This window comes from Haliotis cracherodii, unplaced genomic scaffold (assembly GCF_022045235.1).
Source record: "Haliotis cracherodii isolate W230 unplaced genomic scaffold, xgHalCrac1.p SCAF_20, whole genome shotgun sequence".
NCBI lineage: Eukaryota > Metazoa > Mollusca > Gastropoda > Lepetellida > Haliotidae > Haliotis > Haliotis cracherodii.
Genome location: NW_027266276.1, coordinates 10,102,022 through 10,119,656, shown reverse-complemented (window position 1 = coordinate 10,119,656; position 17,635 = coordinate 10,102,022). Strand labels below are relative to the sequence as shown.

Here is a 17,635-nt window from a genome sequence, read left to right as displayed (position 1 = left end):
ACCATAGCATAGCATAGAATAGCGCATAGACCAGACACGATAAACGCTGTACCATAGCACAGCATAGAATAGTGCATAGACCAGACACGATAAACGCTGTACCATAGCATAGCAGAGAAAAGCTCATAGACCAGACACGATAAACTCTGAACCATAGCATAGCATAGAATAGCGCATAGACCAGACACGATAAACGCTGTACTATAGCATAGCATAGCATAGCATAGCATATAGACCAAACACGATTAACGCTGTAGCATAGCATAGCATAGCATATAGACCAAACACGCAAACCGCTGTACTTTAGCATAGCGCATAGACCAGACACGGTTAACGCTGTACCACAGCATAGCATACAGACCAGCGACGCAAACTGCTGTACTATAGCATAGCGCATAGACCAGACACGCAAACCGCTGTACCATAGCATATCATATAGACCAGACACGATAAACGCTGTACCATAGCATAGCATAGAATAGCGCATAGACCAGACATGCTAAACGCTGTACTATAGCATAGCATAGCATATAGACCAGACACGATAAACGCTGTACCATAACATAGCATAGCATAGCATATAGACCAAACACGAAACCGCTGTACTATAGCATAGCATAGAAAAGCGCATAGACCAGACACGATAAACGCTGTACCATAGCATAGAATAGAATAGCGCATAGACCAGACACGATAAACGCTGTACCATAGCATAGCATAGAAAAGCGCATAGACCAGACACGATAAACGATGTACCATAGCATAGCATAGAATAGCGCATAGACCAGACACGATAAACGCTGTACCATAGCATAGCATAGAATAGCGCATAGACCAGACACGATAAACGCTGTACTATAGCATAGCATTGCATAGCATAGCATAGAATAGCATAGCATAGCATAGCATATAGACCAGACACGATAAACGCTGTAGCATAGCATAGCATAGCATAGCATAGCATAGCATAGCATAGCATAGCATATAGACCAGACATGCAAACCGCTGTACCATAGCATATCATATAAACCAGACACGAAACTGCTCTACTATAGCATAGCATAGCATAGCATAGCATAGCATAGCATAGCATAGCATAGCATAGCATAAAGACCAGACACGATAAACGCTGTACCATAGCATAGAATAGAATAGCGCATAGACCAGACACGATAAACGCTGTACCATAGCACAGCATAGAATAGTGCATAGACCAGACACGATAAACGCTGTACCATAGCATAGCAGAGAAAAGCTCATAGACCAGACACGATAAACGCTGTACCATAGCATTGCATAGAATAGCACATAGACCAGACACGATAAACTCTGTACTATAGCATAGCATTGCATAGCATAGCATAGAATAGCATAGCATAGCATAGCATATAGACCAGACACGATAAACGCTGTAGCATAGCATAGCATAGCATAGCATAGCATAGCATAGCATAGCATAGCATAGCATATAGACCAGACATGCAAACCGCTGTACCATAGCATATCATATAAACCAGACACGAAACTGCTCTACTATAGCATAGCATAGCATAGCATAGCATAGCATAGCATAGCATAGCATAGCATAGCATAGCATAGCATAGCATAAAGACCAGACACGATAAACGCTGTACCATAGCATAGAATAGAATAGCGCATAGACCAGACACGATAAACGCTGTACCATAGCACAGCATAGAATAGTGCATAGACCAGACACGATAAACGCTGTACCATAGCATAGCAGAGAAAAGCTCATAGACCAGACACGATAAACGCTGTACCATAGCATTGCATAGAATAGCACATAGACCAGACACGATAAACTCTGTACCATAGCATAGCATAGAATAGCGCATAGACCAGACACGATAAACGCTGTACTATAGCATAGCATAGCATAGCATGTAGACCAAACACGATTAACGCTGTAGCATAGCATAGCATAGCATATAGACCAGACACGCAAACCGCTGTACTATAGCATAGCGCATAGACCAGACACGGTTAACGCTGTACCACAGCATAGCATACAGACCAGCGACGCAAACTGCTGTACTATAGCATAGCGCATAGACCAGACACGGTTAACGCTGTACCACAGCATAGCATACAGACCAGACACGATAAACAGTGTACCATAGCATAGCATATAGACCAGACACGATAAACGCTGTAGCATAGCATAGCATAGCATAGCATAGCATAGCATAGCATAGCATAGCATAGCATAGCATAGCATAGCATGTTTTCTACACAACATTTATTAAGGACAAAAATAGTCATCTTCAGTTAAATGTATGGTTCTGAGGTAAGGTGAAATGGGGTTTAACGTCGCGTTAAAAATTATTGCACTAGTCTTATATAGCGACGTGCATGCAGGTGTTTGTGTGTGTGTGTGGCTGCTTGCACGGATGAATGCCGATTTGATAGTGCTAGCCCACTGAGATACCATGTCGCAGTTTCACATAAATACCCCACATAAACACAGCATACTGACTCCGAGCCGACCAGTCCTTGTTTTAGTCCCTTAATACTGAGCGCCAGACAGGGTAACAACAAGTACCATCTTTTAACGTCTTTTGGTATGACGCGGCCGGGAATCGAACCCCAGACCTTCCCCTCTCCGGGTGGACGCTCAACCACTAGACCACGAAGGCGGCGAATGGCCCTGAGAAGTATATATTCATATGACTGTAGAAAACAGTGAATATTAATTAGAGTGAGTGAGTGAGCAAACTGGGTTCAACGTAATGAAGACATATAAACTGACGTCCAAAAGAAACTTTACCAACTGAAAATATAAATTTCAGACAAAGTATAATTTTTTTTTCGATGAAGTCTATCTAAAACACATAAACTAACTACAACAATAGTGTATGCAGAAAATGTTAATCGTCTGTAACATGTTTGCGAGATAACACGCGAAAAAGGGAAAAACACGTGCACCACGGACAACTGCAAATGCACATGCGGGTAAGGGTATAAAACGATTGCAACAGCAAGTCAGACATCCACAGTGATAAAAAAAACACAAAAGAAATGCCACGACTCACATTCGAACAACGTGAACGAGCCTTGGGTATGGTACAGATGGGAGCCACCCACGCCCATATTGCACGAACCTTCGGTTGCTCCCGTGTTGATCGTTACCAACTTGATGCAACGTTACAGACAGACAGGGCGGACCGCTGACAGGCCAAGAACAGGCAGACCCAGGGTGACCACGCCCCATGATGACCGGTACTTGCGTACCTTGCACCTCCGAAATCGCTTCCTGATAGTGACGTCATCGGCGACAAATGCCTTAGGTCACAGGGTTAAACGACAGATAGTGGCCAAGAGACTCAGGGCTCCTGGAATCAGGGCTTTAAGACCATACAGAGGACAGCTATTGACAACGCAACATCGTCGTCTGCGATTGAGATGGGCCGGACTGTACGACGTTGGCAACGACGTGACTGGCAGAGGGTTGTCTTCACTGACGAATGTCGATTCTGTATGTTTAGGGCTGATTTAAGACAACATGTTTACCGCCGAAGGCGTGAACGAACGGCGGCGTGTTGCGTGCAGGAGGTCGTACCATATGGTAGAGGGAGTGTCATTGTGTGGGGAGGGATCTGTGGGCAGGAGAGGACACCGCTGGTCATCGTTGACGGAAACTTGACAGCTCAGCGTTACATGGATAACATTCTTCGCCCAGTTGTCCTACCATTTCTCCAATAACAGACACGTGGTGTCATTTATCAGCATGACAACGCTAGAGCCCATACAGCCAGAATTGTCACTAACTTCCTCGCAGCCAACAACGTCAACGCCCTGCCGTGGCCTGCACGCTCACCCGACATGTCCCCCATAAAACACCTCTGGGGCTTGATGGATCGTCGTGTTCGACTACGACCACACTCTCCAGCCAACCGGCAAGAACTAATCTTGGCCCTCCAAGAAGAATGGCGTCAAATCCCACGTGACCTCATCAGACGACTGACTCTTTCTGTGCGTCGAAGAGTTTTTGCGTGTATTGAGGCATTTGGTGGTCACACACGCTACTAATGACTTGTTATTGAACGTGAGCGATTGTTTATGTACTCTGCCAATTGTCCATGATTCTGAAAGCTCGTGTTTTGTTCCACACCAAACTTTGGTGGCGGGGGGGGGGGGGGGGGGGGGGGGGGGGGGGGGGGGGGGGGGGGCTCTGACGTCATTCTCGGTCGCGGTATGATTGTCATTTTCAGTGTTGATTATGTTGACATATAGATCCTCTTAATACACTTTACTTCATGCATGCATGTTTTGTTGTTTTTGAGAAAGAGTGATTTCAAACTCTGGTAACGTTTCTTTTGGACGTCAGTTTATCTAACTGAAAATCAATTATGTATTCCTGAGAGATAATGGATCGTATCAACAATGGAGTGACGTCACAGTTGAATTGTAAACAATAATGTGCCAAATATTATTTTTTACAAAACATATGGCTATACAAATTTATATTTCGACCTAGTAATTAATCACAAAATAAGTTTGGCTTAAAATGGCTAGTGCTGATCCATGTTGCAAGATGGTTACATTCTATGACTTTAATATATTCATTGTCTGCCTCGGGAATTAATTAAGTACGTCAATTTGTTTTTGTCGATTTCTGTGTGTGGAACAAAAGATAATTTGTCAAAATCATAAACGCCCGCACCCTGGACATTACGAAGCAGGACAATTATCGTGAATATATTATTTTCGATTTTCCACAATCAGATCTTATACTGTGCACATTAATGACACTTATTGCTGCGGACAAATTAGCGCCAATACACCCACCTGCAGTATTGACCAGGGCTCCTCTGATGAAATCGCTACATGTCGGCCCTTTGAAATGGACACATTCAAGTCTCACATTTCTAAGGTCCTGTTTTCAATTATAGATACCTGTTGTTTTGAAGTTATTAATATATGTGTAGTGGATATGTATTAAAGATGAATAGATTTTGACATATCTTGTTCAAATCGATTCATTTTACAGAAAAAAAACTACGAAGTTTTCAATTTTGAAACATAACCTCTTGGGTATTTTTGAATTTTGTCTGTAAATTTGAGTGAGTGAGTGAGTTGGGTTTTAACGTCGCTTTGAAAAGTATTCCAGTTATATCACGGCGTGTCAGCTTAATGTGGGAGGAAAGCACGAAGTGATGCAGGTCTCAGACTTTGGGGAAACCCAAGAGCACAGGTATGATCCTGACAAACCTAGAAACATCCACTGACGTAAGTTGGGTCGAAGACAAACTGACAAACGAGAAACATGATCGGGGCAAATCGGGATTCGAACCCATAATCATAGGGTTCTGGCGTACCCAAGGGACGCAACTCTGCACAGCGAATTGCAGTGCCTTAAACGACTGGACCAACCGTACCCCCGTCAAGGTAAGTGATTTTAAAACAAATACGGATAAAGGTAACAAATGTTATATTTGGGATGACACTTTCTTAGTAAAGTACAGAGTCTCGTACTTTTTGGGGTTGAGTCCCGTCCGGGATTCGAACCCACGGATAAACATGAAGTGATACCTATTGTTATTATGAGGGGGCACGGGTGGCCAAGTCGTCTTAGGCGCCGCGATTCGCTGTGCAGAGTTGCGTCCCTTGGGCACGCCAGACACCTATGATTGTGGGTTCGACTCCCGGTTCGCCACGATTATGTTTCTAGGTTTGTCAGCAAAGTGAGTAAGTTGGGGTTAACCCCGCTTTTAACAGTATTCCAGTAATATCACGGCGTGTCAGCTTAATGTGGAAGGAAAGCCCGAAGTGATGCAGGTCTCAGACGGTTACCATTTCGGTGAAACCCACGAGCAAGGGTATGGTGCTGACAAACCCAGAAACATAATAGGGGCGAACCCACAATCATAGGTTTCTGGCGTGACTAAGGGACGCAACTCTGCATAGCGAATCGCGGCGCCTTAGCCCACTGGGCCACCCGTGCCCCCTTGGGAAAGTCAAACAACAGTGCCCCTTTTGTATATCTGCATGTTGTTAAATGTTATGCACTGATCAACTGGTGTATACATGTTTATGAAACGCTAACGAATTGCTCATTCCTGTGTCCAGAGACGGTAGGGCGCAAAATGCCGCCTCGGAAAATTTTGTGTCTCCAGTGATACGGAGACATTGGTTTGAATATGTTTGGGAAAACCCCGCGAAATATGAGATGGTTGACATCAGCGAGTCATATTTCTTCCCTGGTTATAATGTTCAAGTTTTCGAAAGTTCAAAGAAACTATTTCACCGGTTACCGAGGTGGACGCGCCACCTTGTTTGACATTTAGGAAAGAAGGATGTTACAAAGGATGCTCAGATAACGAGGGAGGTAATTTGAACAGCATCATGACGTCAGCCGATTACGTTGTACCCCCCCCCCCCCCCCCCCCCCCCAAAAGTGTACTTTATCGCAATATGAGAGAAACATGATATTTCACAGGACATGTGGCATATCCTATTTATTATATACTCTTTGTGTAGTTGTCTTCCTACCTGAAAATTAATTATTCCATTACAAATGTTAAACCTTGAACCGTAAATTCTCCCTACCTGACACACAGGGACGGTTCACCACCCCTTGTATTTGCGACTGAAATGTAGTTTCGTGTTTGCAAACTCTTAAAAGATATAAACAAAAGTAACAAAACATATTTAGGGTCACGAAACTTCTGTATCATACATATAGATATGATTTTATACAAAATCAACTTTAACAAAATATATTCTTGAAACCAACGGCGGTCGAGTAACAAAAATGGCGAAAAAAAACGAACAGTCTCTATTGAGTTAAATGAGAAATTTACAGTTAATAACGAAACATTTTCAAGAGAATAACAAATGGTATGAAGCGATATTAACTCCAAAAATGACAATCTGTCATTAATTTGTGTTGTCAATGTGGAACTTACGAGAACAGGACGTCAACAGTTTGTGTTCGGGCTTGACACTTACGATAAAGGGAGACAATTTTGGGGGAGGTAACTCTTGTATGACAATAGTTCGAATTTCGTTTATGTGCTTCGGGACATTTTGTATAAATGGTTTTTCTAACCCACATAGATCCAGTCTCATTAACGAATTATCCCAGGCGTGTATCCTGATATTTTCATGTTTTTAATCAAGGTGCTCACCTCGCGAAGTAAGACCCGTTTTATCACAATATATATTTTGATTATCGATCAGATCATCTTGACTGGGCGCGGCCATTTTGTTTGAATCAAATTCATGTGATGTGAGAGGCGGAATCTGATTGGTCAATAGGAGGGACGTAGAAGGGACATAACTCGTAATTGCAACTGGTTGCGCTACGATCAAGCCAAGAAATCCAGCATAGTTCGGCAAGGGTGGAAACTAGACTTTTCCAGTCAGTTAACTCTCCTGCCTCGGGAAGATGAATAATAGGTTTCTTTGCCCCAATCCCTACACAAGAGTGGGTGTTGCGTTTCATTTGTACTACAGTATATGTAGAAAAAGATGAGGTCCACTACGGTGATGTTACACAGGCGCTTGTTCCTCCCTGCCTCTGTGATCTTTGACATTCACAATTTTTGTATACAAGTCATGTATATTACTCTTTGGGACAAGGGTATCAGGTAATTATTGTCAGAAAATGGCAATGAACATTATATTGGCTTTCTATTACCAGCTGGTGGCGCCGCCTAGCGGTCGGAGATAACACTTTAATATCTTCCCGAGATTACGATATGAAATTGAAGGTGGCTCGCCACTACATAATGTGGATAATCCGTTGTTTGATTACAGGCGGTCGTGATACAACTGGAATATCGCTGACTGCCGAGAAAGCAACATTCCTTTCTTGTTTTCACGGTCGACAGAGTTTGTTTGTTGTTTAGTGAGTGAGTGAGTGAGTTTGGTTTTACGCCGCTTTTAGAAATATTCAAGCAATATCACGGCGGGGGACACCAGAAATGGGCGTTTGTTGTTCAGCGCCACACTCGGCAATATTTCTTTTACGTGAAGGCGCATTATATGGAGAATGGACCAGGTTTCCAGTGGTTCATATTATGAGCAACGATAACGATCCTCGCTGTTGGGCCAAGTCACCATTCCTGACCACTCCAGCTGTTCAGTCGCCTATTGCGACCAGCATAGGTTGCTGGGAAGCTTGTCTGTACCAGGAATCCCCAAAGTCTGTCAATTGTAGGATTTTGTTGTTCTGTTAATGTTGGATAAAGGTTAAAGGAACAGAATGTCTTCTGAATAAATAATATTTGTTAATCACGAAATACATGTATGTATTTGTTGATTTCTTTCACAGGGAAATTACACGATGTACCGGGTAAAACGGGTTTTTTTCAGAATGGGTTTTCAATTGTTGTAATTATGAATCATCATTCGTATTTCTAAAAATATTTCATTTTATTTTTTCAAAAGAAAATGCATATAAAACAAATAACTTTCACTCACGTCAACGACCCGTGAAGATCCGGGGTAGATTAGGTCTTCAGCAACCCATGCTTGCCCTAAAAGGAGACTATGCTTGTCTGAAGAGGCGACTTACGGGATCGGGTGGTCAGGCTCGCTGACTTGGTTGATGCATGTCATCGGTCCCAATTGCGTGGATCAATGCTCATGATGTCAATCACTGGATTGTCTGGTCAAGACTCGATTATTTACATCCCGCCGTCATATAGCTAGAATATTGCTGAGTGCGGCGCTGAACAACAAGCAAACAAACAAAACACACGTCAACAAAGATTGATTATTCTGTTTATTCAAATATTTACACATTCATTGTCAATTTCGAGACAAGTCAATCAAGTCTACGTTCAACACTATGATCATATACATAACACACGTACCATTGACTGGAATAATAACCTATTATGCAGTTGTTTATACACCGTTACTGACAAACGCTTCAAGTTGTACACGATATGATTTGAATTAAGAGTATCTTAAGTAATTCAGACATTAAATGGCAAAATCATACAGAGTATTCTGAGAATAGCAAGCTGTGGACGGCGATCATTTGCATAAACAATGGAATTAGTGCCAATATTCGTCAGAACAGAAAGTTTAAATCAATACTCCCATCCTTAAGCAGGGAATCCATACACTATCCCTACCAGAGAGAGAGAGAGAGAGAGAGAGAGAGATTTTTTTCAGCTGCAAATCCAGATATTTCTTTAATTAGCATAATTATTTTCTCATTAGTACGGATGTAGACTTTACCTTGTTACATCGTAGTATAACATTCGTCAGTCGCATGCATCTATCTGCTGTTGGAACAAATAAAAGCACTCACAAAAAGTCAAAGGTCAGTCACATTGCGATACTTTCCAGTTGGAATTTGCCAGGCTCCTTACAGCGATAGCCCACATCAACCATGCATGGAGTTGAACTCGCAACCGACTGACTGTCATGTTTACAAACACGTGATTTCTGCCGTGACGCCGAATACTCTTTCCGCTGCTAAATTGTTTCATATCAAGTCTCATGTAATTGGTACAGTGAGAATGAAAGAGTGGAGCTGGGTGCCTTTCCGTTTGTTTACAATTTCGAACCAACCTGATTACAGAAATAGACGTAGATTCTTCTGAGAAATAATAGATCAGTCGTAAACCTTTTCTAAATACATTATAATGGTATTCCCAGAGACATACACAAAATTATTAATGACACTTTATGTGGGATTAGGGGCTAAGTTTCCAGATTCTTGAAATGGCCGTTTGCGCACTGGTGGCAGCGATACAAGGTGTCACGCGTTGGTTTTGTCTAAGGCGCCGCAATTTGCTGTGCAGAGTTGCGCCCCTTAGGTACGCCAGAAAACTATGATTGTGGGTTCGAATCCCGGTTCGGCCCGATTATGTCTGGGTTTGTCAGCACCATACCCGTGCTCGTGGGTTTCACCGAAGTGGTAAACGTCTGAGACCTGCATCACTTCAGGCTTTCCTCCCACATTAAGCTGACACGCCGCGATATAACTGGAATACTGTTAAAAGCGGCGTTAAACCCAACTCACTCACTAACAAAACTAGAATCATAATCGGGGCGAACCGAGATTCATGAAACTGGAATACTGTTCAAAAGCGACCCAATTCTCTCACTTACTCAATCATATAACACCCATCCGCGTTATAGCGAGTGCCTATTGCATCCTAAAGTGACCTATAAAGTAGCTACATTGCCCTGTCATACCCATTGCATCATACCTAAGGCCCGCCGTTATTCACGGAAAATCCTTTCATGATTTTCTTCTGTAAAAACTTTCAACAAATGATTTTCCACAAGTGCAGAAACGAGTGCCTCGTGTTGTCTGAAAACGTTCACATGGGGCCACTATGGACTTACTCTCACATCAAGCAGACACGCCGTGATACAACGGTTATACTGTTCAAAGAGGCGTCATATCTCTCACGAAGACACGTCACTCGCTCACATCAGACACACGTTCCATGCACTGCTGTTCGTCACGTTCAGGCACTACTGTTCGTCACGTTCAGGCACTTCTGTTCGTCACGTTCAGGCACTACTGTTCGTCACGTTCAGGCACTTCTGTTCGTCACGTTCAGGCACTACTGTTCGTCACGTTCAGGCATCTCGTCCTCAAGGGGTCCAAGCTCCGCTGCTCGCCTCTCCCAAGACCAACGCTGCCGGGAGCTTCCAGAACAAATTGATACAAGCAGTGTCATGTCATCAGCTGCAAGCTCCAGACAGCGACCAGATTTCCCATGTACCAGTGTGTCTTCCTGAAAGTAGAAACAAGCAATGCGCGTTTATGTGTGAGCTGATGTAACAGATATTTTAACCGATGCACGATGTACGGAGGATTACAGTGGTTTTTAATCAATCGTTATATTTTAGGGGATATGACGTCGAAAGGTGAGAAAAATAGGGTTTAACGTTGCGTTTAAGATTATTGCACTTATATAGCGACGTGCATACTCGTGTGCCAATCGCCAGGCAGGGTAACAACAGGTGCCATCTTTTAGTCTTTTGGTATGACGCGGCCGGGGTTCGAACAACCGACCTTCGGCTCTCCGGACAGGCCCTCTATCTACATTAATACATAAGTAAGTTCTAAATATGAGGTCGTTTTTTGGGGTAAACAGTCATTTCGTCATATTCTGTCAAATTGTTTCTATGATTTTTATGATTAAAAAAACATACATGTGTTAACTTCTTGCCACAAGAATGACACACATCCGTTTGCAAAAGGTTGTTTCCATGGTTGAAGGTTCGTCATCGATATCATAGGTGAGATGAAGGTGATGTGAAGGTGAAGGTGGGGTGAAGGTGAGGTGAAGATGAAGGTGAGATGAAGGTGAAGGTGAGATGAAGATGAAGGTGAGATGAAGGTGAAGGTGAGGTGAAGGTGAAGGTGAGATGAAGTTGAAGGTGAGGTGAAGGTGAAGGTGAGGTGAAGATGAAGGTGAGATGAAGGTGAAGGTGAGGTGAAGGTGAAGGTGAGATGAAGTTGAAGGTGAGGAGAAGGTGAGGTGAAGGTGAAGGTGAGGTGAAGATGAAGGTGAAGGTGATGTGAAGGTGAAGGTGAGATGAAGGTGAAAGTGAGATGAAGGTGAAGGTGAGGTGAGGTGAAGATGAAGATGAAGGTGAGATGAAGGTGAGATGAAGGTGAAGGTGAGGAAAAGGTGAGGTGAAGGTGAGGAGAAGGTGAGATGAAGGTGAAGGTGAGGTGAAGATGAAGGTGAAGGTGAGGTGAAGGTGAAGATGAAGGTGAGGTGAAATGGGGTTTAACGTCGCGCCCAAGATTATTGCATTTATATAGCGACGTGCATGCATGTGTATGTGTGGCTGCTTGTACTAGTCCAGACTGATGCCGATTTAAAGTGCAAGCACACTGAGATACCATGTCGCAGTTTAACCCCGCTCAGACACAAATACTCAGACTCCGAGCCGACCAGTCGGTGTTTAAGCCTCTTTTTACCGAGCACCAGACAGGTTAACAACAAGTACCATCTTGTAACGTATTTTGGTATGACGCGAACCCCGGACCTTCCGCTTTTCGGGCGGACACTCTACCACTAGACCACGGAGGCGGTCCATCAGTATCATAAACAGGTGTATTTGGTCTTAAAGTTCAATGTGTGATTTGTTTGTTTGTCGTTTAAAGCCGCAGTCTGTAAAAAATCGAGTGTGGACCAGGCAATCCTGTGATTAGAATCATGAGCATTGATCCACGCAATTGGGATCGATGACATGCATCAACCAAGTCAGCGAGCCTGACCAGCCGATCCCGTTTGTGGCCATGACAGTAAAACAGCCCTTAGGACTGAAAATGTTAAAGTTAGTTGGTTGGTTTGTTGTTTAACGACGCACTCAGCAATATTCCAGCTACATGACGGCGGTCTGCACTTGGGATCGATGACATGCATCAACCAAGTCAGCGAGCATCCATCTTCCCGAGGCAAGTGAGTTAACTGACTATAAAAGTCCAGTTTCCACCCTTGCCGAACTAGGCTGGTATTATGGAGTTACAATTTGGCTGGATTTCGGTCGATTGCAGGATTTGCAAAGCATGTGCACCACCAACTCGTTGTCAACAGATATTTTCCAATTCTGTTCATGTTTTTAATCAAGGTGTTCACGTGATTTGATGCACTTCGCGATGTAAGACTCGTTTTCTCACAATACAGATCTTGACTGTCGATCAGATCGTCTTGACTAGGCGCCGCCATTTTGTCAGAAGCAATGTTAAATGATACGAGAGGTGGAATCTGATTGGTCCATTGGAGAGGCATAGAAGGGGCATAACTCGTAATAGCCACTGGTGGCGCTACGATCGAGCCCAGGAATTCCAGCCTAGTTCGGCAAGGGTGGAAACTGGATTTTTAAAGTCAGTTAACTCTCTTGCCTCGGGAAGATGAGTCGCCTTTTACGGCAAGCATGGGTTGCTGAAGACCTATTCTACCCCGGATCTTCACGGGTCTAAAAGAAATGTTGAAGAAAAACCAGATCAAAGTATATCAACATCTAAATCAATGATGTGATATTACAAAGTTTTTTCTCCCATGGGGATTCCGGGTTAGAATATGTCCCCAACAATCAATGCTGGTCATCATTGGCGACCAAATGGATCGGGTCGTCAGAATCAATGACAGGGTTCATATCGTGTGATCGTACCTCTACGGCGATGATCGTTGTTCACAAAATAAATCACTGAACTGGAATTTTTACAGGACGCCGTCATTTGGCCAGAATATTGCAGAGTGCTGTGTTGAACAACAACCAAACAAAGAAAACAAAATCATCACAAAGTTAATTGGAAACGAGACCTTACTTATTTGGCGGATCAGGTGACCCATTTGACAATTCAATACTCTTTCTCAGATTCACCCCAATACAACTTTGTTATATTTACCTTTTTCAACCGATTCCTAATCGTAAAGTACAAGTTAAAGTTCAACAAGCTTCATCCATGAACCCCGGGCCGCACATAAGCCCCACATACCTACCGCAGTCTCATGTTATTATTAAACGTAATTAATCAGGTGATAAATTGATATAGCGGTCGCTGTTGACCTATCATGTCAAACTGGCCTCCGACGATCACCACAAAACTCCAGCGAGTAAAAATGTACCCAAGGGCTATGTGGCTTGATATTTCCGTAATGCCCTACATATAAATATGTCCACAGCACGTCAATTATCTGGAGATTTATCACTACTTCCTGTAAAATTGACAGTACTTTTAATCAACTTGCAGTCGCCAAAACTCGAGTTGTAATGGGTCAAGTGGCAATAACCTCTTAGCATGACGTGATCGTGTCTTTCAGGTTATATATTGTTTGTTTGTTGTTTATCGCCGCACTCGGCAATATTCCAGCTATATGACGGCGATCTGAAATAATCGATTCTGGACGAGACAATCCAGTGATTGACATCATGAGCATCGATCTACGCAATTGGGATACGACGACATGAATCAACCAAGTCAGCAATCCTGACCACCCGATCCCGTTAATCGCATCTTACAAGCATAGTCGCAGGTTATATTTTGTTTTTGTTATGCCTAAAATTTGTTCACCGTGGGTTGATTTCCCGGACATCTTTGAAACGACTAAAATAGGGTTATATACCTCGTATTTTGGGGAATTATTGAAATGACAAGAACGGCTTGCAGACATTCATATCCACGGCATGACGGGAAAGTTCTTCGCTTCTTATCAACTGTTGACTTTTTAGATAAGGAACGAACATGAATTGAACGTTTATGACATTTTTAGAACGACATGAAACATCTCTTGAATATGAATATGATTTTGGTTGTCTCACCTTTTCGTGAACGCCTGGTGTTCGTTATTTGATTGTGGTTCATTAACGTATGCTTACGATATAGTGGGACTCGTAGATATTTTTTTCATCAACGACATTCCTGGTCCAGATTCGATTATTTACCGGCCGCTGTGATTTAAGCGGAGACATATTGCTGCGGCGTTAAACAACATTCGAAAGATTTCAAGCAGTTTTATAGTAGACGTGTGGAGGACATTTCCAAATTTGCTTGACCAATTTGTTTCTGTGTTTATTTAGGTTTATTTAGGTGAACACTTGACTCCGAGCCGACCAGTCCTTGTTTTACTCCCTTAATGCCGAGCGCCATGCACGGAAACAAAAAACAAAAACAAGCAACCGTCTTTTAACGTATTTGGTGTGACGCGGCCGCGGATCGAACCCCACACCCTCCGCTCACCGAGCAGATGTTTTATCTAGTTGACCGCGAAGGCGGCCTGGTCCTTTTAAGTGAGTGAGTGAGTTGGGTTTAACGCCGCTTTTGCAATATTCCAGTTATATCGCGGCGTGTCAGCTTAATGTGGGAGGAAAGCCTGAAGCGATGCAGGTCTCAGACGTTTACCACTTCGGTGAAACCCACGAGCACGGGTATGGTGCTGACCAACCTAGAAACATAATCGGGGTGAACCGGGCGCTCCTTTTAAGAGCACTAAATAGGTTATTACACTAGTTACTCTTTTAGCGAACACCTGGTGTCATCATTGATTTTCATTGATCCATTCATATATATTATATCATCATGGTATCACCAAAGTGCGCTTTGCGCATGTCCCTTTGGTGGTATCATTATTAAATTGGCAAAGGTTTGAGACCTGCATCACTTCGGGCTTTCCTCCAACATCAAGCTGACACGCCGTGATAGAACTAAAATAACGTTTAACCCAACTCATGATCACTCACACACAATTTCAAAAAGTTTTTTTTTTTCTGAACTTATCCAGTGAGCTTTAAATATCTCGTCCATATTACACCCCGTCCTGCGCTTAACCAACTTAAATCCGCTTCATGGATTTGGGAATGGTCATGTAATACTAAATCGCTGGTGTAGGCTCTGGGTTTAAGCACGAAAGATCGAAATACATTCAGCGAAGAATTGCGCATTCCGGAGACAACGACCTTGACCTACCGCCGTGTATTGCCATCCTTGTGCGTCTGCGCAGGATGTCACAACGAGGCTTTGCATACTGTCGAAGTCAAGGCAACCGTCATCCCGTCGTATCGTTGATTCTTTGGTTAGCGTGAAATGCTGAAAAAGAATAAAAATATAATATATTAATGGTAACCGCTTCAATCCTACCCTTCTTAACTTATCCGGATTGGAATGGGTCTTCAGCAACCCATGCATGTGGTGAAAGGTGACAGTTCTTGTCGTAAGAGGCGACTAACGGAATTGGGTATCTGGGTCGCTGATCTGGGTTGATTCATGTTATCATATCCGATTTAGGTTGATCGATTCTAATGATGTCAATCACTGGAACGTCCAGACTTTATTATTTCAGGCCGCGGTCATATAGCTGGAATATTGCTGATTGGGTGAGTGAGTATGGTTTTACGCCACTTTTAGCAATATTCCAGCAAATATCACGGCGGGGGACACCAGAAATGGGCCTCACACATTGTACCCATGTCGGGAATCGAACCCGGGTCTTCGGCGTGACGAGCGAACGCTTTAACCACTAGGCTACGGCGTTAAACAACAAACAACAATTAGTGAAACAAAATAAAACAAAGCAACTGGTGTTAACTGATCGACCGCGTGCACAGTACTGTTACAAGTCCACTGTCTTTGACCTCAACTGAGGAAGACTTGAGGAGAATAATGTTAGCCATTGTTATTATTCTGAGGCTAACGACAGACCATCCTCGATTTTCCAGGGCACTATGTCTCGATTCTATTATACTGATATTACTATAACACACTTGTTGATCGAGGAGGAGGGTAGACCAGGTGATGTTTAGTTGTTTCTGGTCCAGCACTCGCGATAACGGGTGGCCCAGTCGTCTAAAGCGCAGAATTGCGTCCCTTGTTTTTAAAACTTATGATTGTAGGTTCGATTCCAGCTCGACCAATTTTGTTTCTAGGTCTATCAGCTATTGCTCGTGGGTTTCACCGAAGTGGTAAACGTCTAAGACCTGCATCACGTCGGGCTTTCCTCCCACATTATGCTGACACGCCGCGATATAACTGGGAAACTTTCAGAATGGCGTTAAACCCAACACACTCACTGTCTAGGACGACAAAAAGCTAAGCAATATATGGCTTTGGTGAACATGATATCGATGTTAAAAAATAAATATTAAGTCGATCATGTATTTACATAGCCTTCATAATGACCCAAACAACACTGTTGTGGGTCATAAACCGGAAGTTCCGGTGAATGAGTATAGGTTTTTATTTTTGCGGTAAACGACAATATTTATAGCTACATCAAGGCGGTCTGTTTGGCCACGTGTATGGGTCTGACAAACGCGTGGGTGATAGCATGAGCAATCATACACACTGCGGGTTACAGCGACACAAACAACAAACACTGCTAGCACTGAAGTATATTTCAGTCAGTTCCCCCAATAAGCAAGGTCTCTGGGCGGACGCTCTACCACTAGACCACGGAGGCGGTGGCTGGGACAGATAAGCCAGTAGTTTATATTATGACCTAAACTCCACGCCGTCGGGTCACGCTGACACGCGTACAACCACGTCATCGATCCTCACAAATTCTGTTCGACCGCCTCCGTGGTCTAGTGGTAGAGCGTCCGCCCAGTAGTAAACTCCACGCCGTCGGGTCACGATGACATGCGTACAACCACGTCATCGATCCTCACAAATTCTGTTCGACCGCCTCCGTGGTCTAGTGGTAGAGCGTCCGCCCAGAGAGCGGAAAGTCTGGGGTTCGATCCCAAACCGCGTCATACCAAAAGAGTTCAAAAGATGGTACTTGTTGTAACCCTGTCTGGCGCTCGGCATTAGGGGGCTAAAACAAGGACTGGTCGGCTCAGAGTCAGTATACTGTGTCTGAGTGGGGTATTCATGTTAAACTGTGGCATGGTATCTCAGTGTGCTTGCACTATAAATCGGCATCAGTCCGGACTAGTACAAACAGCCACGTTAAACCCCATTTCACCTCACCTAACCTCACAAATCTGTTCAAAGTTGTCACCTGTGCTGGCAGGATCGGTTTCAAAGTCATTATAAGTAAAGTGCATAGTTTATGTGTTCTCAACATAATGATTTACCATGACGTATGCATTTTCTTCTCAGCCATGATCACAGGGTGCGAACGTATTTAAGTGTAGTTAAATATAACAATACAATCATATGGTGTTTTGTATAAAA

At 43.4% G+C, this 17,635-nt stretch overlaps 1 protein-coding gene across 1 annotated transcript in view; it reads right to left on the bottom strand.

Annotated features, from left to right (window-relative positions):
* Positions 1 to 9,214: 9,214 nt before the first annotated feature.
* LOC139470238 (polypeptide N-acetylgalactosaminyltransferase 5-like) overlaps positions 9,215 to 17,635 on the bottom strand; it is a 31,894-nt gene continuing 23,473 nt past the window's right edge. Inside the window, exons 10-11 of the mRNA XM_071252565.1 lie at positions 15,428 to 15,547; positions 9,215 to 10,736 (exon numbers count right to left, since the gene is read on the bottom strand). Coding sequence (XP_071108666.1) covers positions 10,563 to 10,736; positions 15,428 to 15,547 — 294 coding nt within the window. The 3' untranslated portion in view covers positions 9,215 to 10,562. The remainder of the gene's footprint in view (positions 10,737 to 15,427; positions 15,548 to 17,635) is intronic.